At 43.9% G+C, this 24,477-nt stretch overlaps 1 protein-coding gene across 2 annotated transcripts in view; it reads left to right on the top strand.

Moving 5' to 3' along the window:
- The first annotated feature begins 21,852 nt into the window (after positions 1 to 21,852).
- The window catches only part of TGFA (transforming growth factor alpha), a 110,703-nt gene continuing 108,078 nt past the window's right edge, over positions 21,853 to 24,477 (top strand). Inside the window, exon 1 of one of the 2 annotated variants that reach the window (XM_030310784.2) lies at positions 21,853 to 21,950. In XM_030310784.2, coding sequence (XP_030166644.1) covers positions 21,911 to 21,950 — 40 coding nt within the window. In that variant the 5' untranslated portion in view covers positions 21,853 to 21,910. The remainder of the gene's footprint in view (positions 21,951 to 24,477) is intronic. The other variant, XM_030310785.1, reaches the window with a different exon arrangement.

Below are 24,477 nucleotides of genomic sequence, written 5' to 3'. Positions count from 1 at the left end.
TTAGAGATAGGTGCTTTGGGGTCCGATCCTCAGGTGGGGGTCTTAAAAGTTGTGGTGCTAGATGCTGAGTCCAAACCCTTTGCTCCTCACGGAGAAGCTGGGGGTTGTGTGTTCCCTCCCAAATGTACGTCACTGTGAGGTTTATGACAAGAGTGTATCTCAGCCTTTTCTACCCATTTTGATGTGGGTGTTTTCTCATTTTCCCAGCATGTAGGAATCATGTAGCTAGTTTCTAGATTTCTCTCAGAGGGAATTGAGGGAACTGATCCATGTGTAGCTATAGATTCGGTGGGAGGTGAGTTCAGAAGCCTCCTAGGTTGCCATCTTGGACTGAAACTTCCAGGAAAAAGTTCCTTGGCACGGTCTGGGTAGTGATTTTTTAGATATGACACCAAAATCCTAGGCAATAAAAGCAAAATAAGCAAGTGGGGCAACATGAAAAACAATCTGCACAGCAAAGGAAATCACCAGCAAAATGAAAAGACAACCTAAAGAACAGGAAAAAAATATTTGCAGCTATATATCTGATAAGGGGTCGGTATCCAAAACGTATAACCAACTCCTAAACTCAATGGCAAAAAGAACAAATAAGATTTGTTTTAAAAATGGGGAATAGATCCAAATAGACATTTCTCCGAAGAAGACATGCAAAAGGCCAGCAGGCATATAAAAAGGTGCTCAGTATCACTAATCACCAGAGAAATACAAATCAAAACCATAAAAACATATTACCTCACTCCTGCTAGGTTGCCTTTTATTAATTAACAACAAAAAAAGATAAGTGCTGGTGAGTATGTGGACGAGGGTATACTGAGATGGAAATGTAAATTAGTTACAGCCATTATGGAATACAACATAGAGGTCCCTCAAGAATTAAAAATAGAGCTGCCATATGATCCAGCAATCTCACTTCTGGGTATTTATCCACAGGAATAGAAATCAGGATCTTGAAGAGATATTTGCACTCCCACGTTTAGTACAGCAGCATTCACGAGGTATGGAAACATAGCCAAGGTATGGAAACAACCTACAGCCTAGTGACAGATAAATAGGAGAGAAAATGTGGTATATACATAGTGTTATAGCCTGAGTGTTTGTGCCCCCCACCGCCACAAATTCATATGTTGAAATCCTAACCCCCAAGATGATGGTATTAGGAGGTAGAGCCTTTGGGAATTATGAAGGTGGAGCTCTCATAGATGGGATTAGTGCCCTTTGAAAGAGGCCCAAGAGAGCTCCCCTTTCCCTTCTACCATGTGAGGACACAGCAAAAATATACCAGTTATGAACCACAAATGGATCCTAACCAGACAGCAGATCTGCCAGTACCTTGATCATAGATTTCCCAGCTTCCACACCGTGAAAAATAAATTTCTGTTGTTTATAAGCTACCCAGTCTCTGGTATTTTTTTTTTTTTAAGTTTATTTATTTTGAGAGAGAGAGTATGTGTGTGAGGGGCAAAGAGGGAAAGACAGAGAATCCCAAGCAGGCTCCACACTGTCAGCACAGAGCCGAACGCGGGGCTCAAACTCACAAACGTGAGATCGTGACCTGAGCCGAAATCAACAGACAGACGCTTAACGCAGTGAGCCACCCAGGGGCCCCAGCCTCTGGTATTTTGTTATAGCAGCCTAAACAGACTAAGACACATACAGTGGAATGTTATTCTGACTTAAAAAAGAAGGAAATTCTGCCTTTTGTGACAACATGGATGGACCCAGAAGACATTAAGTAAAATAAGCCAGCCAAAGAAAGACAAATACTGTGTGACTTCACTTATATATGGAATAGTCAAACTCATAGAAGCATGGGGTAGAATGGTGATTTCCAGGGACTGCTGAGGAAGAAATGGGGAGATGATGGTTAAAGAGTACAAAGTTTCAGTTACATAAGATAAATAAGAGATTTACTATACAGCAGTGTATGTATAAAAACAATACTGTATTTTATACTTAATTTGCTAAGAAAGTAGATCTTATGTTAAGTGTTGTTACCATATATACGTCATACCATCATCATTATCTTCATCATAATAGACATGGGAGGAAACTCTGGAAGTTGATGGATATGTCTACGGCCTTGAGGATGATGATGGTTTCATGGTGTATACTTGTGCCCAAACGCAAGTTGTATACATTAAATATGTACAGCTTTTTACATGTCAGTCATACCTCAGTAAAATGGATTTAAAAAATAAAACAATGTAGTGACTTAAAACAATATTTTATTATCTCCTTTTGTTGCTGTGGGTCAGGAATGAAGGAAGGACTTAGCTCTATGCTTCTGGGGTTTCATGCAGTTGTAGTTGGATGATGGCTGGAGCTTGAACACCAGGGAGCTGGAGCCGCTGGGGGCTGACCAGGTATTCACATAGTCTTCTCTTTACATAATCCAAGGGCCTTTCTGTGTGATCTCTTTACATAGGCTAGTTTGGGCTTCCTCATAGCATGGCACCTCAGTGCAGTTGGAATGCTTACATGGAAACTGAAGTCTAAAAGAGTGAGTATTCCAATAATCCAGGTTGAAGCTGCTTTGCCATTTATGATCTGTCTAGAAAGCCATACAGCATACAAACCCATTTGGATTCAAAGAAAGGAAAATTAGCCTTCATGTATCGATGAGGCAGTAGCAAAGTCACATTGTAGACAAGCATGTAGGATTTGGATTGGGACTGCAATCCTATTTGGAGAGAAGTGATATCTAAACAATATTATATATTTTGATCCATAAACATGGTACATTTCTCCATTTCTTTGGGTCTTTAATTTTTTTCTCTCAGTATTTTGTAGCTTTCAGTGGAGAATCTTGAACATCTTATATTCATTTCTAAGTATTTGATGATCCTGATGCTATTATACATAGTAATTTTCCTTCATTTTAAATTATATATTGCTAGTACCTAGAAATTAACTGATTTTTATATTGATCTTGTATTCTGCATCCTTGCTAACGTCACTTATTAATTCTAATTATACATTATATTGAATTTTATACATATGGAATCAATCATGTCGTCTACCAATAAAGTTTGGCTTCTCTCCAAGCTGTATATTCCACCCCTGCCCCCAAGACTTCAGGTTCTATGTTGCATAGAAATGGTGACAGTGGACATCCCTGTCATGGTTTCAATTTCACAGGGAAAACATTTATTAACTCACCATTAATTATAATACAAGATATAAGTTTTCTGAGATATACTTTAACCAGATCAAAGATGTTCCCTTCCATTCCTAGTTTGCTGAGAATTTTATCATTCTTCTATGTTCGATTTTATCAAGTTCTTTTTCTTCATCTATCAAAAAATTTTTTCTCTCTATTCTGTCAATACATGAATTACATTGATTTTTGCAAAACTAAATGAAACTTACATTCCTGGAAGAAATTCATTTGGTCATGATGTTGTGTCTTTTAAAATGTCTTCTCGGGGCGCCTGGGTGGTGCAGTCGGTTAAGCGTCCGACTTCAGCCAGGTCACGATCTCGTGGTCCGGGAGTTCGAGCCCCGCGTCGTGGGCTGATGGCTCAGAGCCTGGAGCCTGTTTCCGATTCTGTGTCTCCCTCTCTCTCTGCCCCTCCCCCGTTCATGCTCTGTCTCTCTCTGTCCAAAAAAATAAATAAAAACGTTGAAAAAAAAATTAAAAAAAAATGTCTTCTCTGGGTTCTATATGCTAAAATTTTCATTAGAAGTTTTTATCTTTTTATGAGAGATACTTCCCTATAACTGGTGTAATTATTATTAAAGCCCCCCACTTCACTCTCAATTAGATAAATTAAATGATCACCCTGATAAATACTACATCTTCCTTCATTTTACTGAAGTTGTAACCTTTCTGAAATGTTCTTCTGGTTCTACCATATACTGTTTAAAAGAATCTTCAGAATTCTATTCCCTTTTCCTCATTCTGTAGGATTTTTTACATATGGCCAGTTTTCAGGTATAAATAGTAGGATTTGAGTGTTTTTTTTCTCATCTTGAACTAAGCTGGTCATCAGTGAGTTGCCCTTGGCCACACGCTTAGTCTACTGCGTGATGAGTATCTCCTTTTCAGACCTGGAATACAAGCTGACATGCACAATGTTCATACCAAATTTCAGTTTTTAGCAGGCATGCACCAAGCCTGGCTCAGTTCTACTGAGGTAGCACATTCCCCCACCTCATTCTCTATTCCTCTGACCTAAGGAGTCACCTGCAAAACTGCAGTTGATAGCATAATAGCATATACTGGTATCAGTGATCTTCCTGTCCCCACCCTTGCCTGTAGTGTTGAACTTGTAAATATTCCACCTCCCAGGATATAATGCAAAATTGCTGGTTCTCTTTCCTCCCGCCCCTCCCCCACATATACACACTTCATGACCAGTTATTTCCTGGGAGGGGCTCCCTCCCGATAGATGTAGGATCAGCATCCTCGAAAAGCACTTCCATGGCATATGAGTATCCACCTCATCTTCTACTTGGTACAGACCTTGGATCTCTGTACCTCTAACAAGAAGTAGGGCAGCTAGCTTCCCATTGACTTCTGTTGCATGAGATCTTATGCGGATAGGTTTGTATCAATCCAATGTATCTCACTTTAGAATTAACGAAAATGCTCCCTAAATCTAGGTAAGCCATTGACTGGGTCGAAGTTTCTAGTATTCCTTTGAGTTCTTGTCTTTCTCTTTGTTTTCATAAGTGTCACTGAAAAAAATTTGGGAGAGGCTCTCATACACTTACAACTTAATGGCATTTAAAGGGGCGCCTGGGTGGCGCAGTCGGTTAAGCGTCCGACTTCAGCCAGGTCACGATCTCGCGGTCCGTGAGTTCGAGCCCCGCGTCGGGCTCTGGGCTGATGGCTCGGAGCCTGGAGCCTGTTTCCGGTTCTGTGTCTCCCTCTCTCTCTGCCCCTCCCCCATTCGTGCTCTGTCTCTCTCTGTCCCAAAAATAAATAAACGTTGAAAAAATAAATAAATAAATAAATGGCATTTAAAGCCAGAAGTCATTTCTCTGTGGCTACCTATTTTTATATGTGTGTCATTAAGGAGAGAGGCAAGTTGCCAGAAATCTGTGAAATAGGACCGTATGGTTTTGGTTGGGCAAGAATGGTGTAAAGAAATAGAGTCCAGGCCTCAGAGAATGCTATTATCTTGTCACTTAAAATAAGCTATTTATATAGGACCTGATTTTCTCTGTACACATCGGAGGTCACTCCACCGATTTCAGCACAAAGAGACCCCTTTTGCTGTCTCTCCTCCCCCAAGCCCCTCTTGACGAGACACGTTTCTAACCATTGGACCACTGCCTTTCCCATCAGTTGAAACTCCTAGAATGCAGACCTCCTGTCAGTACTTTCTCTGCAAAGTGAAAACTTCAGTGTCTGCTGCTTGCTTCTCAAGTCTCCCTTGGTTTATTCTCTTACAAACATTTGATCAGGTGGTTAAGGCTGGAAAAATACAAGAAGAGGAAGGGGTGGTCTGGCAGGACCCATCAGAGGTAGAGGGTGAGCCCTTGGTAAAGATACCTAATCCATAGGGACTGAGGCCCATTCTTAGCAAAAGTCTTTATTCTTCTTACCTTAAAAAAAAAAAAAAAAAAACCCAAAAACCTTTTTTTAAAATTTGTGATTTCATACTTGCAGGGCTGATATAGATTTCTCAAAAACATGGATCATGGTAGTTTTATGATTTTGCTTTGGTAAAAGTTTCCAACAAGAGGGTTTGTTATTGTTGGAGGATCACAGAATTTTTTGAAGATTAATTCACATATCCATTGAATGAATATTTGTATCAATATTTGGATCAACTACATTGTAGCCTGTTCTAGGCATATAAGCTTCTAACAGGGGAAAGTAAAAGGAGGTTAGAGTGGGAGAGAGCCAAAGCATAAGAGACTCTTAAAAACTGAGAACAAACTGAGGGTTGATGGGGGGTGGGAGGGAGGGGAGGGTGGGGGGTGGGTATTGAGGAGGGCACCTTTTGGGATGAGCACTGGGTGTTGTATGGAAACCAATTTGACAATAAACTTCATATATTGAAAAAAAAAAACTAACAGGGGAAAGTAGACATAAAACTGACAATTTTGGAAGTCCTTACGTAATTATAATTGTGGGATAAGTATAGTAGTTATGAATTTAGATAAAAGACCCTTTACTTTCCCTAAGTCAAATTAAATATTGCCTGAGAATCTACTTGCCCAGGATGGTGAAGTTCTCGCTGGTGACTCCTGTTACCCTGGAGCTGATGCCGTCCAGGAAAACAGGGCAGGGCCCCATTGCTCAGGCTGGACGGCTCCCACCTTGGCTGACATTTATCCTGACCCACATGTCCTTCAGTGGCAGGCGATTCTTCTGGAGGTTCTACCCTCTCCATCCAAGCTTGACCACGAAAGGGTCAAGGGTCAGAAGGGTCCACGTTGGCAGACTTAGTTCCTGGACTCCACAGGCCTTTTAGCAGTTGTCTACCAGAGGTGTTACCTCCAGAGAAGACGGTGTCATCTGTTCAGGCTCACAAAATCAGCAACTTTTCCAGCCCCAATCCCTCATGTTTCCAATGCCTACTTTGGCTCCCACCCACACCCAGGAGGGCCATCGCCTCCACATCCTTCAGGGGATCCTTCTATTTAACACCCCAGAATACTTGTCAGCCCAGGAGAACCTAGTGAGGGGTGAGGTAGAACAGAAGAGCATCCATATCTGCATTTGGGGGTCAGATGAAATTCCCTGAGATGGGAACAAAAGAAATGCTAGGAGTGCCCTTGAGAAGCCTGCAGGGTACTGTCAGAGTTCATGGGTGGCCCTGAGCATGTCTGAGGAATCAGAGGAGGCTGCCTTGAGGAAGTGACATTTAGGCTGAGCCATGAAAGGGAGTTGGAGTTAACTAGGAAAGTTTTAGATTCAGTGGCATGGAAGGGTGTGTGTGTGTGTGTGTGTGTGTGTGTGTGTGTGTGTGTGTGAGAGAGAGAGAGAGAGGGGGGGGGGGTTCTGAGAATGTAGCAAGGGTGAGAAGTTTGTTAATGACTTAGAAGGATGACATTTTGATTGTGATCATAGCTTGGTGAGTAGGGCCACTTCAACTAAATCTCATATTTAGATACTTCTAAATGACTTTTGGAGACATTCCCAAGGAAACAGGTATTGGTCCTTACTTCCCAGCTGAACTGTGCAAGAGTCAGGGAATTCCAAGATGTCTCCCCAATTTTAGGTTGCCTAGAATGATCTACAGGGATAAATCATTAAACACGTTCCAGACTCTTCTTTGTTCTGACTTCAATTTCTCTCAAACTGCTCACCACCACCATGCATGTGAGAGCATGTTTGGTGCTGAGATCCCTTGTGTGTGATGATGCTCGCAGGTGGAGCCCCTCCCAGAGGAGGCATGCGTGCCATTCCTCACTCTCTTAGTCACCTGCCTCTCTATCAAACTTCTTTTGGCTGTTGAGTTTTAAAATGTTTTTTTTTTTTAATTGTTCCTTTCTCTTTTGTCTTTTTCCCCCTCAAGTTTTTAAAAATAAAAAATGGGCAAAGCCAGCTTTCTTTTTCAGAATCAAAATGAAAACAAAAAAACAAAAAAAAAGGAAAAATTACAGTATTTAACCTCTCCCAGTTGGAGTCCCCACAAATAATGCAGCCAAGTCTTACATTTTCATCAGCCCTTCGACATATACTCCATCATCTCTAACTTGGTGCCAAGTTTTACCTTCACTCCCAATTTTGCCAATTCCATTGTCATTTGAAAGGAAAAATCTTTCCCAGTTGCCCAGAAAACTCTAGAGAGGATGACGTGGAATGTGAGAGTCGAATGTGGTTCATGAGGGCCAGACTTAGTCCTCATGTGAAGCTGGTTGCTAACATTTCTATTAGATTGTGCCAATGATTCTCAACTGTTATTTCTGTGAAAAATGGGAAAATTCCTTTCTTCTTCATGCAGGTAGTGCATAAAAAAACAGCAGTCTCATCAGGGGAGCCAGAAGGGAAAATCCAAAGAGGCCAAGAAAGTTTGGAGACCTAAATAATTAATATCACAGCAGGACCATGTTTTTAATTCTTCTTTGCTGCAGGTCCTGGTAGTGGTAATGTCCTCTCCTGGAGAGGTGGCCCTCTAAAAGAGAAGCAGTGACTTTTGTTTAGCTTACAGAAGGTGTAATAGGACAGATCTTTACTGAGCCTACTCTGTGCCACGCCCTGGATTTGGAGTTCAGAGGCCAGTACTCAGATGCTTGCCCTGACACTTCCTTGCTGTGTAACCCTGGACAAATCACTTAGTCTCTCTGACTCTCAGTTCATACATCTATAAAACAGGGCTACGCCCATAGCTTCACCACACATGGTTGGTGGCAGGAGCAAATGAGATAAGAATTCAGAAGCTCTTTGGAAGCGGTACCATAAGAGAGAAAGGTTGGTTATCTTACTCGGTGTGATCCAACAGCAATACCATAGAACCTGTCCTTCCTAGGAGGTCCCGACCAGGGGAATTCCAAGGTCTCACCTAACTGGAGAAGCAGGTCACTTAGCAGATTCCTGTCTGGCATCAGGAAGCCTGTAATAGCCAGCAGGTCAGATCTTAGTGATACTTAAGTCAGGGATCGGGCAAGAGGTACTGTAGGCAGGCGTGTTTGCTCTTGGATTCGGGATGCGGTTTCAAGATGCAGGTAAAGGTGAGGTCACGGGCAGGAAACCAGTTGTGCTGAGCTGTTTACTACTATCTTTGCAAACATGTGCCGTTAGGTTTATATGAATGCTCACAAGAAAAAATATTAAAAATCAGAGGTCCAGTTATATTAAGAGTAAGAAATAAAATAACTGCATAGAGTATCTTCCAGACCAGGATAGAGATCAGAGGGTTTTTATTGTTGTTGTTGTTAACTGAGAATGACATACCCACTAAAAGGGGAAAAAGTGAAGTGAACCACATCTGGACAAAGGCCAACTAAATTTAGACTTAAAAAAAAAAAAAAGATAAAATATTAACATACTCTCCTGAAACTAAGGACAAATTCTAAAACCTTAGTTGTTTGAATGAAGTAAACAATCGTTGGACTGCTTAATTTCTTGTGTGGCTGGTAAACAGAGGGAGAAGGTGAGAGATGGCAGAATGAGAGGAAGAGGCAAAGAGGGAGTGGAGAGCAGGGCAGGGTAAGGGGCAGGGTTAGGCAGCAGGAGAGCAAGCTGAAACAGAGTAGAGGGGAGGGAAAGGCGAACCAACAGAGGGTTCTGGAGTCAGTCTGGAGCCAAAGAAACTGCACTTGCCACTTGACACGTGGACTTCCAGATAACTTATGACTGACTTTTGCCTTCTGGTTATTTGTCCGAGCAATCGCTTCTGCTCTAGAAATAGCTCATCTACCCATTGTAGGAAGAAATGCTGGTTTCCACTGGAACTCTGAGAAGTGTGTGATAGAATGGCTTAACACTTAAGAGTTTTCTTTGTGTGATCTTAGTTCTATCTTAAAATCCACTGGCTTACTTTTTTTTCTATGTTCCTGCTGGTGGCCAATAAAAACTCAGTGGCTAAAGAGAAGTGGGAATGCCCACCTCACCGGCTAGCTAGCTATTCTACTGCTTGGTGTCTCAGGGTCTCAACTCTAAATAACATCCCTAGAAGAACTGAATGAGGGACTCTCTGGATCTGGAATGTGACAAGCAAATGTCCCTTCAGGTATTTGCCTCTGGTGTTAGTGACTGGTGAGATTCGACAGCGCCGGGGATGATCACGTGGATGTAAACCAGTGTCTCACGTTTCCCCTTTCAATACCGTCCATTTGCACACCACACACCCCTGATGGGGACACCTCACCTCACAGGTGGCCCTTCTCAATCTCACACTGCTAGAAGAGCTCGTCAGACTCAGAGGGCAGGGTCAGATGTGCAGCACAAAAGCCCCTCCCCTAGGTGTCCACCCCCTTTGACCGTTACTGATGCTATGGTAGCTCCTCAAGAAGGAGCTGGTGTCAGGCAGAACACCACTGTCCATGCAAGCTGTGCTTTGCCAGAGCTACAAGCGCCTCAGTTTGGCCCCATCTGCCCAAATTGGGCAAACACTGCGACTGCCTATTCCATTCGAGGTGACAACAGCTGCAGGTCACAGCAGTAACACGGCTGTGATCACACCCTTTACACACATCGCCTCATTTCAGCTTCATCCAGGACTCTCTGTGCTGGGTGTAATGATTATCCCCATGGTGCAGGTTAAAAAATGGACAATTAGAAAGGTTTAGAAAGTTGTCTTTGGCTCCTCAGTGCCAGAGCTAGGATCTGAACCCAGAAACTACACGCCTGCATACAATTTGTGTCACCGTCACCTTCAAGAGCCTATTCCCTGTAGTCTCAGGCACAGTCTCTCAATGTAGAACCACCTTGACTTTTATGATGTAAAGAATCCTTTGCCTGATAAAACTTCGATCCTTTTGTGGGTCTCATTTCCTAAGAGATGGGGCTTTGAATGAGTATCCGAGAGGAAAAGAGTATTCCGATGTGTGGGAGGTTAGACGGGAGGGAGGGAAGACAGGGCATGGCCATGAATCTGTGGGTGCTTCCAGCCTGTAATGGGCTTGTTGCAAAAGGTCAAAAGTCACTTGTTCCAGCTGACCAAGGTACTGGGAATGCCCCATTTCCTGGGAAATGAATGGACAATTCAGGGGCCTAGTCAGTCACTGCTACTTCTTAGCTTTTATACCATAAACCTAAAAAAATAATAAAATAAAATAAACAAGGGAAGCTCTTGAAGACTCCCTCGGCAATCTAGTCTGATTGATTTTTATTCAGGGAAGATGCCAAAAAGTCCCCAATTCACATTTTTTTTTGGTAAGAAACTGAAAAGAAGGAAAATTCAAATGTTTTTGCTGTCCTTCATTTGAACGTTTCTAATCCAAAGTAAACAGGGGACCTCTGTCCTTTGTGCTGGACAGTGGCAGACACAGGGCCCTTGTTCGAGGAGCACGGTATCGGCCCATCACAGGCCAGGCACACACTGAGGCCCTGTGTCTCGAGAGTGAGATGGGGCCCATTCCTGCCCCTGCTGGGGCAGCAGTGCAAACAGTTGGTGTTCAAACTTCATCTCTCCAGACCCACCCATGGTCACCTCTACCGTGAAAAGTGGCTCTTTCTCGGCAACCCTGAAATCCACCACACTGCCCCTCACTGCCTTTATTTCTGAAAGAAATCAGTTTCTTCATTGTGGAATATTTAAATCAGGAGAAGTACAGAGAAGAATAGACAGAGAATCCCTCACTTTAACCACCCAGACACAAGGGTCAGACGTTTCGGTATCTCTATAGCCTTTATCTGTTTCTCTATTTGTGTTTGGATCATACTGTACATTTGTTAGAAATGTATTGTAAAGAATCCCTCGAAGCATGTCAATTGGATTTAAAAATTAAATGTAAAAGGTGGTGGAATAAGAATAAATGAATATTTCAGTTGCTGTTAACCTGGGGTCCATGCATAAGCTTCAGGGTCTGTAAATGCATATAATAATATGCACAATTTGGTATATAAATGTAGATAGAAGCAGATAAGGATACAGATACAGACAGAGCTGTCTGGGGATGGTGGGGAAGACACTTCATAGTTTTCATTAGATTCTCCAAGGTATATGTGACCCCCAAACCTATGATTTATATTATCTTGGCTTGGGGAAAAATACCTAACACAGGAAACTGCCTACCACACAGCTGGTTGGAGTGTTAATTTGTTAAACTTTTCTGTAGGACACTTTGGGTACCCTTGCGTGCGTGTGTGTGTGTGTGTGTGTGTGTGTGTGTGTGTGTGTGTGGTTTAAAATACACATAAGAACATATTATGAAGTTAAAATAATGCAAAACAGTGTAAATTAGGGGACAGAGATAGACAAATTAGTAATAAGGAGTACAAAGCCTGGGATGGGCGGGACCAAGAACATAACAGATTTGTGGTATGGTGAAGGTATTATTGCAAATCAGTGCAGAAAGAATTGGGAAAGTTAACGAGTTCCAAAACCTTAAAGTTCTTCACTACCAAATCAAAATGTATGCAGAATGTTAATTAGCATTCTTGTTTGCTTCCTGCCTGCTAATGGGAATGCTTCTAATGTTTTCAAATGAAGGATTTTATGCATGTTGATTTGACACAGGATTTCCTTATGTTAATGAAGTAGCCTATTTCTAGGTAACTAAGAACTTTTCCCACAACTATAGAGATAATTATATTTTATCTTTGATTTTAAAATGTGAAAAAGTGGAGGGTGCACTTGGGTGGTTCAGTCGGTTGGGTGTCCAACTTGGGCTCAGGTCATGATCTCACGGTTTGTGGGTTTAAGCCCCATTTAGGCTCTGTGCTGACAGCTCGAAGCCTGGAGCCTGCTTCAGATTCTGTGTCTCCCTCTCTCTGCCTCTCCCCTGATTGCGCTGTCTCTCTCTCTGTGTCTGTTTCTCTCTCTCAGAAATAAACATTAAAAAAATTAAAATGTGAAAAAAGGGCACCTGGGTAGCTGAGTAGATTAAATGTCTGACTCTTGATTTTGGCTCAGGTCATGATCTCACAGTTCGTGAATTTGAGCCCCACCCTGGGCTCTTTGATGACAGCACGGAGCCTTCCTGGGATTCTCTCTCCCTCTCTCTCTGCCCCTCCCCTGCTTGCGTGCACTCTCTCACTCTCTCTCTCAAAATAATAAATACATAAACATTTAGAAATAAATAAAATATGGAAAAAGTGTAATTACACGTGGGATGCATTTATCTAGACTTCTGGTGATCATTTTGCAGTATATACAAATATTGAATTATTACGTTGTACAGGTAAGATTAATGTTATATGCTCATTACATCTCAACTTAAAATGTAACTATTTACGTTGATAAAATATTACCTGAATTACCAGAGCAAACTCTACTTAGTCATAGTAAATTGTTTTAAATAACATTTTGGATTTGATTTGCTAACATTGTATTTTACTTTTTTTCATCTGTGCTTTTAAGTCAGATTGGTCTTTAGTTTGGGTCCCCCCCCCCTTTTTTGTTTATTTTTGCACTTTTATTAGTTTGGGATATCAGGGTTATTTTAGTTTAAAAGACTGAATTGGGATACTTTTTATCCTCTTTTATGTTCTAGAACTTTTTAAATAGCAAGGACATTAAAGTCCTCGAGGGCTAAAAGAAATATACTTTATAACTGTGGAGAAGGCATCTTTTACAGAGTAACTGTTTAACAACTTTTCCATTTCTTCTCTGATTATTAGTCTTTTCAAATTTCTACTTCTTCTTAAGCCAATTTGGCAATTATATTTTCCTAGAAAAGTTAATAGTTTTAATGAGATTTTTCAAACTCATTGAGTCATACATACTATTTTCTTATAATTTAAAGATCTTTTCTACATATGTTCTATCCTACTTCTCATTCCCAATGCTGTAAAGTTTTCCTCTTTTTGCCATACTTTTACCATTCTTCTCAAAAATGTTCTCGCATTTATTCTCTGATTTTTTTGCTTTTCCTAATTCATTAATTTGTGCCTTAATTGTGTGACCTCGTATTTCTGCTTTCCTTAGAGTTTTCTTTTTTTAATTTCTACTTCAGTTAAATTGGTACTTCATTGTCTATTATTTCTTAATAATAAAAGAAAATTTGTGGCTACAAATTTTTCTTTGCATAGCTTTGGCTGAATCCCCAAATGTTTTCATTACTTACTTCATTGCATAATTTTAATTTTTCTCTTAGATCCAAGAGTGATTTAGGAAGACAAAATTTTATTTCCAAGTGATTGTACATTTAAGTTGTCCTTTGTTATTAAGTTCTAATTTAATTGTATTGTAGTTAGTGACAGTAGCCTAAACAGTTTTTTCTTCTTAGAATTTTTTAAGGTTTCATTTGAGGGTCAGCATACAATCGTTTCTTAAACATCTTCTATGAATATTTGAAAGGAATGTGTTTATATTTACAGAAGAGAACATCTTGATTTGTATATATGAAATTAATTGTATTAGATAAATTATTCAAATTCATCACAACTTTACTTAATTTTTACCCTTTTGAGGTGCCACAGATAGAAAGAAATGCTCAGATTTCAAAAAGCATATCCATTATCTATCGCTACGTAACAAACTATTATCTATTGCTACAAACAAACCCAAAATTTGTAGTTTAAAACAATGACATTTGATTATTTTTCATGACTCTGTGAGTTGGCTGGGTTCACTCTTCCAACTGAATTCAACTGGTGGACCAGACGGGGCTAAGTTAAGGAATGGTGGCTTCTTTCTACACCACGTGGCTTCCCCTCCTCTGGGAGACTAGATGGGGCTTCTACCCATGACAGAGAAAGCAAGCTGTAATGCACAAAAGTGTTTTTAACTATTTGCTTGTACCATCCTTCTTGTTCACTGAAGTCCCACTGAACTAAGCAAGATACATGGCTCAACCCGGATTCAGTATGGGAGGGGACTACACAAAGCCATGGGTGACAGGAAATATGCTTCACTGGGGGGCCATTAACGTGACATTCTGCCACACATGGACTATAATTTGTCTCTTCAGTCCTTCTTATCTCCTTATATTTCTAATAGTTTTGACCAAAGTGATCTGGTTTGTAATCTAATTCCTCTTTTTTTTATCCTACAAATTTTAGTTTTCTCATAATTATATTGCCTCATCAGATTTCTCTTGGTCTGCACTTACAGGGCAATTGTTTTAGCTTTTTTTTTTTTAAGTTTATTTATTTATTTTGAGAGAGAGAAAGGGAGAGTGGGACAGGGGCAGAGAGAGAGGGAGAAGAATCCCAAGCAGGATCCACACTGTCAGCACAGAGCCTGGTGTGCGGCTCGAACCCATCAACCATGAGATCATGACCTGAGCCAAAGTTGGATGCTTAACCGACTAAGCCACCCAAGCACCCGTTTTTGCTTTTTGTATCACTGTTGAGTATGTTTCTTAAAAGCTTCTAGTTAGATTTTGTCTTTTAAAAGGTCAGTTAAAATTATTAATGTTTAATGGGAATACAGATACATTTATGCTTGCTTAATACCATCTGATCATATATATGCTTTCTGGCTTTCACATTTCTTGCTAACTCCATCTCCCTCCCTCCCTCTCTCTCCCCCTCTCTCCCTCCACTCCCTTTTTCCTCTAGAAATTTGAATGTTACATGTTCAATTTTTGTTCTGTTACTGGTAACTTTTAAAAATGTTTAGTGATTTGGGGCGCCTGGGTGGTGCAGTCGGTTGAGCGTCCGACTTCAGCCAGGTCACGGTCTCGCGATCCATGAGTTCGAGCCCCGCGTCGGGCTCTGGGCTGATGGCTCAGAGCCTGGAGCCTGTTTCCGATTCTGTGTCTCCCTCTCTCTCTGCCCCTCCCCCGTTCATGCTCTGTCTCTCTCTCTGTCCCAAAAATAAATAAAAAAACGTTGAAAAAAAAATTAAAAAAAAATGTTTAGTGATTTGATGTATCTATCAAACAAAAGAATTTTACAGCAGCTCTTCGAGGAAAAAGGACAAAATACGCACATTTTTGCTTTCCCTTCTCCTATGCCATCCTGTCCTCCAAGTGTCTATAATAACCTGGCCCTTTAGATTTAGACGATTATGATTACTTAACTCTAAATCCTAACCAATGCATATATGTGTTCTTTCAAGAATTATCTTCTATAACTTTATTAAATTTCCAACCATACCGTCAGCTTCACATATCAGACTACCTAACAGTGGCTTTGACATTAAGGGCATTTAACTACACCATACAGAAAGGAGGGTGGAGGGAGGCAGGTCCATGTTGGTTCAGTAGCTCTTAAATGTCAGGGTGCTATGTGGGCCTCTCTCAGATTCTCTTGGCCTTCTCCTCGTGGTCACAAGGTTGATGTCATACTCCAGATATTTCATCCCTAGACAACCATCTTCAAGGGAGGAAGAAAGGTCAGGCCACCTCACTACCCGTCTATATCAGGAAGCAATTCTTTCCCCAGAAGCCTGACAGGAGACTTTCCCTGACATTTCATTGGTCAGAACTCAGTCACGTACCCAGCCCTTGGCCAAACATCAACAATGAGCAATGAGTTGTCTTGCTTCACTCTCTGGGTCAGGGCATGTTGTGATCACACAAAATTGGGATTCTCTTAGTAGGAAGGGAAGGAAAATGTGCATCCTTCTGGCATCCACAGGAATGCCACAATGTATTCAAAATCAGGCATAAGGTTCATTCATTAAGTTCTATTGTTTCCATCACTCACTGCCATTTCTTTTACACTATTTCTCTTGCATTGTTGAGTTTATTTGCTTTTCTGGAACACTTTTATGTAGAGTCTTTTTTTTTTTTTCTCAGTTGGGTGGTATCTGAATAGTTTATGTTTTTTAGAGCTGCTTGTCTAAGATATCTTGATAAGAAACAAATTTGTGTCACAGTCCTCTCCCCTCAAAATTCCATGCATATTGCTTTGTTGTCTTTGGCATTTATGTAGCAAATGCAAAGATGATTTTTTTTTTCTTTCTGAGGTAAGCTGAATTCTTTTGAGTGACTTCACAAAACAGAGAACACTCTACTTGTCCATTGTTGAATCCCTAGTGCCTAACTCAGTGCCTGGAACATAGCAGGCTTGTCATGAATGAATGGATGAAAGAAAACAATTAAGAGCCAGTTGTCTGTGGAGACTCTCAAAAGAGCAGTTTCGCCTTCATATTAAGGAGTTTCTTTTCCCTGCATGTAACCACATCAAGCTAGCTCCTTGGCAATGTTCTCTCTGTGCCAGGCATCAAATGTGAGCCCCCAGTGGGACCCTTGTCCTGTGTGCACCCCCATACCTGGGAAATCCTGCATGCTTCAAGACGAAGGAGATTTGCCCCTCCTGACTTTTCTGGGATTAATTTTTGCCCACAGCCCTTGTCACCACCAACTCTGGGAGCATCACTGGGTCCTGGTGGGGGTCCCTCCCTGGAGAGGCGGTTCTTTTCTGTGAGGGGAATTGAAGGTTGTCAAACCCTTCTCTCAAACTGGTTTCATCTGCATTAAGTCTCACAGAAATTCCTTGAAATGTCTGCTATGTGGGTGTAATCCTTCTTCAGTTTTCAAGAATGACAGATTTTCCCCTATCATTATTTTCCTTTGGCTGTTTCAATGGGAGTTTGGAAGAAAGGCAGGATGAGAAGTTCAATGTGAGGGTTTAAATGTCTGTCACAGAGTGGAAGTCTGTCCTTGTACTTTTCATAGGCCCTTTAGACAAAGTCCTCTCCACCTTATAGACCTATGGGATGTATACTGACTCCTCCGATGTAGGGTACAAGAACAGTTTCTCCTCTATCAGCTCTATGCTCCCTTTCTGGGCACGTTATGAAAAGATTTTTAATATCTTGGCTTTGTCTTTCTCTGTCTCAACTTTTATCTCTCACAATTTCTTTTGTCCTTTTCCTCTGAGCTTAAAGAGAATTTCTTGAGTTTATCAGGCAGATTGAGCCATCACTGAAAACTAAATTACCCAGTCCTCTTTGTACCTCTCTTTCTTTGATTTCTCCTTGCTCAGTTCTTTATGCTTCCTTTTCCCTGCCTCCCTGTTGCTTTTCTGGATCATCACTACCCTATTTCCATCAAAACTGTTAGTTTTGCTTGCCTAAGGATTTCTAGGTGTTTAATTTAGGACTTTTCCCTCCAACTCCTGAGAATTCTGGGGGGCCAGTCTTCTTCTCAGAAAGCTGTGGCTGTTGGGGGAAGGGCAGCAAAGACAGGATCGAGGGCATAGCTCTTCTGCCTCCAAGCGTGCTAGCTGGAATGGTTTGACATCAGCTGAGCTGCATCCTCTGGGTACCTCTACTGCATCCTGGTCAGCTAGGCAGTTCACAAACTATATGAGCAAATGAATGTCTTTAGTTGTAGCAGCCAGCTGGTAACTGTCTCAGAGACTCTGACCCGTGCCCTAATGTCCTGGAGCTGCTTAGACCACGTGTAGAGCCATCAACCTCCAGACTTCATGACTGGGCATTAGAGCCACGCTGTGATATCCCTTGTGGAGGATGGAGTCAAGCTCAATATATAACTTCAGTGTGCATTCTGTAAGTAGGCTTGAGAGCTGGAGGGTGGAAGACATTAAGCAGAAGGTCAGATCGGTCTCTGGAGAACATTAGCCATGAAAATCACCCAGGTAGCCGAGGATGAAGCAAATGCCTCTCAGGGCTTCACACCCTGCCCATTATGCTGATGAAAACTGTAAAAATGATTCAGCACAAGGTTTCCTAGTTTTCTTTTGGCTCCAGGTAAGGAGGACACTGATAGCTGAGGCTGCAGAGGGGGCTGATACTTGGACAATACCTTACACTGGACTAGATTTCTGTTCCTAAATCCCTCGACACAGTCAAATCTCCTGTTTAAACACAGTTCTCCAGAGTTCTTTATAAAACCTTTCTTTCTCTTTCTTTCCCTCTCTCTCACACACAGATGACATTTGACTTTTGCCATCCTATTGGGCCAGGCACCCCTTCCTGTTTTCCCTCAGAGCACCCCATCTGCGGCTGCCACCCGAAACCAACTCTGGTCATTGCTCTCTGAAGCTTGTCTGTAGGAATCGCAGTCCATTCAGTGCTGTGGCCCAGAGCCGTGCTTCCTCCCCAAGAGTGTCCAGGCCATTTACTCCCTAATATCTTGGGTAACTGCTGAGCTCAACAGCGAGCTTAGCTGGCCTGAATCACTCAGGGAAGACTCTGGTGCTTATGGCCCCATAATCACTTCCCAGATGAATCAGGAAGGAGGGGGAGGCTGATTACAGTGAAGAAGGGGACTCTTTAAACCATACATTCTGTAATAAGTATGTAGAAGGAAGGGGAAAAGTGACAGTGGGATTTTACCAGCTTCTGAGTAGAACATAACATAGTTCTCTTGTTTGCACAGGGAGGAGAGGCTGTCACTGGCTTAGTACAGAAGGGACTGTCCTTGAGCTCAAGGCCAGCTGAAGCAAGGGTGTGCAAAGGCAGCCCAGGCGTATTCCTGGTGGGAAGGCCACGCAGTCACCAGGCCCCACATGCACACAGAAACCAGGTGGCCTGGCGAGGGAGCTGCAGTGCCTGTAGGTGAAGGAACACACTCACATCTCCACAGAGCTTTAGGGGCCACAGCTAAAACTTCATGCAGCTCAGACAGCAACGCATTCCATACAGCTAAAACACAAAAAGAGCACACCACCCTTTTAAAAAAAAAATGATTTTTTGGCTCTAAACAGCATTCTGTAATTTCCCCCCCCTCTTTCCTCTTATACCACAGGCTGAGAAACTAAATCCATGGCTCCCAATGAGCCTATGAAACTATCCCCATAGGAAGGCACACACACACATACACACACATGAACAGGCATGAGCAAAGGAACTGATACGGAAGTGATAAAGGTAATGGTAGGAAATTGAGAGAGGAGAAAATATGTCCACTGAGAGAGATTTTCTTTAAACAATAGCTATATTTTTTGATAAATACTGTGCTACACATGCAAATAAATTCTTGCATCTAGTCCCCACATCGACCCAGTGAGTTCAGTATTATCCTTATTAAAAATGTGGTAACTGAGGCAGCAAAGCATAGAAGCCAACATATCAGCCTTGAACCAGCTCATTTTGCTTTCAAAATCAGGCTCTCGCAGGCTTTGGAACGCTGGTTATTTTCTAAGTTCTCTGGGTCTCAATTATTTTCAAATAAAAGGAAGATGGACTCTACCTCATAAGGGTTGCTATGAGGATTCAATGAGATGTGGAAGACGCCAAAGGCAGAATGTTCACATTTTAGGATATTGGGTTTCCTCCTACTTCTATAAATAAGTGTTCAAAAACTACCTCAACTCAGTTTACCAAGAAATGCTACAGATGTTTTTTTAAGAAAATGTTGATTATCTGTTTGACTTGAATGAGTTGGAAGGTTTATAAAACTGCACATGTGGGTTGGCTCCTGAACATGTTGGTGGAGAATTAATGATTCCAACACATTCGATGTACTTTGATTTGAGTACTCTTTAGTTTACAAGATATCAAATTATCTCTTGATTAAAAAGATTTTACAGACCTGAAGGGGATAAGCTCATTGGTTTGATTCTGCTGCTACTTCCCCCCACCTACGACTTTGTGTGTGGGCAGGAGAAAGAGAAGGGGAGACTGCTCAACCCACTCTTGCCAGCCTGGACAGCTAGCTCTCAGCCACAGTGAACTTGATGTGTGCATTCTAGCAGGAAACGGGGCGATGGGTCCATTCTCCAGTCCTAGCTGGGGGTCCTGGAGAACAGGAGAAGGCCATTGAAAATGGATTTCTTCCCTCCTGTAACCAAGGCAGGCCAGCCTAGGATAACACCAGCCTAAAGAGGTGAACACTGAATCAGGGAGTAGGAACCACTTACTAAAGAGAGAGTCTGTGTGCATTCACCCTGTACAAGCATGGTATGGATAGAGGAAAAGGTGCACTCCGGGACTTAGCACACAACCCTCACTGCAGATTATTAAAGGTTGAGAGAACAGCAAGGTATCCTCTGACAAATGTATTGAAAGGAATGGCTTCTCAAAGTAAATTTACACTGTTTTCAAAATCCCTTTCTACACTGGTATTTCCTGCCAAATGTCAAGGCCAATGGCCTGATGCTTCCTTTTCAGAATTAGGCCCCTCAGCTCTCTATGAAACAAACTTAACAAAAGTCAAACCTGAGAGTCTGAGTTTTAGGCCAAGAAAACATCAAGAGACTCCCCCCATCCCCATCCTCCAAGGAAAGTGGGTGTATCTCCTCCTAGTCTGGAGGGGCCAGGAGAAGAGTGTCCCTCAGCTTGGGGCATCTGGTATAGGATGGGTCACTGCCTCTTGGGACCATACTGTCCCCTATGGACGGTCCTAAGGGAACTTATGGATGGTCCCCAAGAAACCTATGGGTCGTCCATTCTCTACCCAGAATGTCTTCCCTCTGTCCCCTCTCCACTTCCCCAAATTCCAGCACTGGGGGCGAGCTCCAGGCCACAAATCCTGAAAGGGACACCCAGGTGGCTCCAGCCCATACATCCCTCTCTCTGGGCCCACCAGGCTGCATGCTAGCTACCCTGTTCTTGGCCCCGGCTGCCTGTGGCGGGGTCGGGGTGGAGGCTGGCCTGAATGGTAGTAATAATGGTGGATAACCAGGTGCCCCTTAGAGACCCATCTTCATTATTAATCCCAGGCCAGATGTGCGGAAGCTCGCTGATCTCAACAACGCCGCCTGACAACTTGGGGTGGCTGTGCCCTGACCAGCATCCCTAGAATCGAGAATTCTCAGCTGGGATAGGGGTGCAGGTTGGAAACCTGGTTTAACAAATTCTTTGCTGGATACTGGGGAGCCCTTTCCTCCGGCCAAGTCTTTGGCAGGCGGCGGGCGAGGCTCTCAGGTCCCGTTCCGGGGCGCGTCTGCAGTCCCAGCGGGGAGAGCCCCCCGCAGCGGCCGTCCGCGCAGGTGCCGGACGCCCGGGCGGCTCCGCTCCCCTGCGCAGAGCCTGGAAGCGACCACCGCGCCCGGACGCTCGAGCCCCGCCGCGGCCGCACTGCGCTGCTAGTCTGAGGGTGGTGTCTGAAGTCGGGCGCTTCCTGCCTTTCCCTCCGCCTGGGTGCCCGGCTAGCGCGGCGGGGTTCCGAGATTCCCCGCTCGCCCCGCCCCGCCCGCCGCCCGCGCCCTGCACTGTGCGCGCGGCGTCCCCGCCCCCAGCCCCAAACCCCCACCCGCTGTGGCCGTAGGGGGGCACCCCCATCGGGGAGGGAGGGTGGTCCGCAGTGGCCCGGTCCCCGAGTGGCGGAGAGGTGACGGTAACCGCCTTCCCATTTCCGCCCGGCCGGCCGCGCGTCAGGGTGAGTGCAGCAGAGAGCGTTCGGTCCTGCCTCCGCCCGCCCGCGCCGGGGGCTGGCCTTGCCTCGCCGGCGCCTTTTTCCCCCGCAGCGCGGCGCCGCTTCGCCACTCGGGCACCGCAGGTAGGGCAGGAGGCTGGAGCGCCTGCTGCCCGCCGCCCGTAAGATGGTCCCCTCGGCTGGACAGCTCGCCTTGCTCGCGCTGGGTACGTACGCTGCCTGCTGCGCGCCCTGAGCCACCTGCCCTCGGCGACACCCCTCTTTCCGCTGGCCCCTCCATTTCTTTTTCCTGGGGGGTTTCTGCGCCCGCCTAGGAGAGTCGAGGGAGGTTCATGCTTTTCAAGGGTTGGAGGCTGGGGGTGGGGGGCAGTGGAAGTCACAAGGGCTTACTAGGGTTTTGGAGGAGCCCATTCCAAAGAGGGGGACCGTCGAGCGCCCAGGCTTTCCCCGGGGAGTGGCCGCCTGGGCCGTGCGTGAGAACGCCGGCCGGGGAAGGGGAAGCGGTGTGCGAACGGGCTTGAACTTTAATCCGCCGCGGCTCGGTGTTCGTACACTTGCCCACACCTACCTGCATACCTGGCTGTCTCCAACCAAGCCCGTCCTCACTGGTGGCGGTAAGCATAGACGCGGAGAAGGTGGCTGGCGTCAGACCCTATGCCTCTTCCCTGTCGTATCCCCTGCCTACCCCTGAGACCCAGTGACGGGCAGAAGGTCACAATCAGCAGAGGAGCCCTCAATCTTCTAACTTCAGGAGCTCTTGAGCTTTGGGGTATGTTTTGGATTTTTGTGCGGATTAATTGTGCTTTTAATTAACTTCCCTGGGAGAAGTGGTTTAAGTGTCAGCCGAGGGCAGGAGTGAAACCCTAGACGGAGCGTTGCCAATTTCCTTTGCGTTTGTTCTTGGAAGGGAACGCGAGTTGGGGGAAGGGAGGGAAAGTTAAACTCGGCAAACCTGGGTCTCGTCTGTGGAGCCCGTGAGTTTTTCCGCGGTGAAGTTCACAGGACTGTATGTAAGGGGTAAGGGGCGCAGTGCAGTGCGCTGCCTGGCGGGCTCTCGCCCCTCTCCGTGCCGGGCCTCTCTGCTATTGAGATAGCTGGTTAACAGCCCAGGTGTCCAGGTTTATTGGTGCAGCTTCCGTAAAATGAATTGCTCAGTCGACATCCCCTGAGCTTAACCCTATAAAGCAAGTTGCTCCTACCTGGATAATTTATTGTAGCCTGAGAAAAGCTGTGGAGCCCTTCCCCTCAAAAAATGCCCAGAGCCGCAGCCTCACCCAGTTCCTGTACAGTTTCAGAGGGCTCACGGACCCGCCTTTACCTTTAATTCTGCCCATGAAACGCTGGTTAAGAACCGCAGCAGAAGGGGAGGCATCGTTTTAGAGGGAAACGGAGCAGTGGTGGAACCCAGGCTCAGAGATGTAGCTTACCCTGAAACTCACCAACAGGTGGCATGATTATGGATGGCTTTTCCTCCCCGTTTACAAAACCTTTTTAATTTTTTGTATTGACGGTTCTGATTTTAGATGGTTTTTAAAGCAACAAAACATTACCGGTACATCAGAAGCCTCCTGTCTGCAGGTGCCTTTGTAGTGTTTTTTGTTTGTTTGCAAATTCTGGTAGTAATAATAGCTTATGCTATTTGAGCACTTACTCTGTGCCAGGCACTGTTCTAAGTGCTTTACATGTATTCATTTAATTTTCCCACCAACCTGATGAAGAAGGTATTATCTTCCCTGTTTTACAGAGGAGGAAGGTGAAGTACCCAAAGCCCACAGTGAGTAAGTACTTGGGCCAGGATTGTTAGAGTGTGGGAGAATCAAGGGTTTGAAAGGTCACCTAACTGTGGTTGGTCACTAGAGTCCCATCTCCCAGTTTGGGGACTTTTCCTGAAGGTGAGATTATATGGAATACCCTAGAACTTGCTGTTAAATTGGGTTTTCTGTTGGACTCCTAGGATCTGAAGGTGGTCTTAGGTTATTCAGTGAAAATTAGAGGCAGGAAAAGATGGTGAACAAGTTTGAAGGCACCTTTGAAAGTTGCCCTGCCCTTGCCCATGAAGATTGCATGCATTCGTCATGTTATTTTTCCTTTTTGCCTAGGAGTTCAACCTGATCTTTGTTTCTTAAGAGTGTATAAACTTAAAAAGATTGATCAGTATGTAAAAGCTGGCTCATACAGTTCCAAAATATGAGCAGTTGGAAAGAAAAAAAAAAAGGAAAAAGAAGGCAGGAATACTTTACACGAGTTTTTTATTTATATTTCTTTTTTCTTAAGCCTTTAGTTCTGATCATTGACTACAACTTCTGCCTCCCACCTCACTTTCCGCTAGATTACTGAATAGCACTCATCAGTGCCACATGCATCTTTAATTTGCACATTTCCTCCAGAGCTGCTTTCCTCTCTAATTTCTCTTAAATTGGTTGAAGGCAGTTCCAGGCAAATCGGCAAATCTAGAAAGCCGAGATCTCTCCCCTCCTCCCCAATCTTCGTGGAGACAGTCTGAAAAGAAACTGGTTGTTTGGAGTCTCAGCTGATGCTCCTGATTACTTGGAACCTGAGCGATGATTGATGTTTTGGCTGGAAGAGTGTGGAGACTGTTGCTTAAATGGCAACATTGGAAATGTGATCCGGGTTCCTGTGGTGGCTGCCTCCATGTCAGATTTCCATCACTGACCAGGCACACCTCATAGGAGCTTGGCACCTTCAGTCCCACATCCTCCTCTGTGAGCAGGG

The sequence above is a fragment of the Lynx canadensis genome, chromosome A3 (genome assembly GCF_007474595.2).
Source record: "Lynx canadensis isolate LIC74 chromosome A3, mLynCan4.pri.v2, whole genome shotgun sequence".
Lineage (NCBI taxonomy): Eukaryota > Metazoa > Chordata > Mammalia > Carnivora > Felidae > Lynx > Lynx canadensis.
Note: the sequence above shows the minus strand (reverse complement) of the source record. Positions and strands in the feature narration are given on the sequence as shown.